Genomic DNA, 369 nt, shown 5'->3' on the forward strand with positions numbered 1-369 from the left:
CTAACTGTTCTATATATATGTGCGTACATATATTACAAAACAAATAGAAAGATTACGAATTCACTGAGCCTTAACGAAGTCCCTCGAAGCGCTCCTGATTCCGAGGTTGTTTACATCCGAAGCCGGATCTTCACTTGTCCTAAAATAATGAAACCATTTATCAACGTTTCGTCGGCTGGTATAAAAGGGCCCGGCGGTCACCACAGCCTCGTCATTTTACTGCAACCTCTGTGCAACCTAGGCCTACCTCAAGATGAACGTGAAAGTAAGTAGATAAGATTTTTTTTTCTAGGCTGTTTAAATAGTATTGTTTATTATGATTTTTAAAACAGCAAATTATATGATGGATAGATGTAGTTAATATGTTGC

At 37.7% G+C, this 369-nt stretch overlaps 1 protein-coding gene across 2 annotated transcripts in view; it reads left to right on the top strand.

Moving 5' to 3' along the window:
* Nucleotides 1-206: 206 nt before the first annotated feature.
* The window catches only part of LOC119589427 (34 kDa spicule matrix protein-like), a 2,184-nt gene continuing 2,021 nt past the window's right edge, over nt 207-369 (top strand). Inside the window, exon 1 of one of the 2 annotated variants that reach the window (XM_037938034.1) lies at nt 207-265. In XM_037938034.1, coding sequence (XP_037793962.1) covers nt 254-265 — 12 coding nt within the window. In that variant the 5' untranslated portion in view covers nt 207-253. The remainder of the gene's footprint in view (nt 266-369) is intronic. The other variant, XM_037938036.1, reaches the window with a different exon arrangement.

This window comes from Penaeus monodon, chromosome 25 (genome assembly GCF_015228065.2).
Source record: "Penaeus monodon isolate SGIC_2016 chromosome 25, NSTDA_Pmon_1, whole genome shotgun sequence".
Classification (NCBI taxonomy): Eukaryota; Metazoa; Arthropoda; class Malacostraca; order Decapoda; family Penaeidae; genus Penaeus; species Penaeus monodon.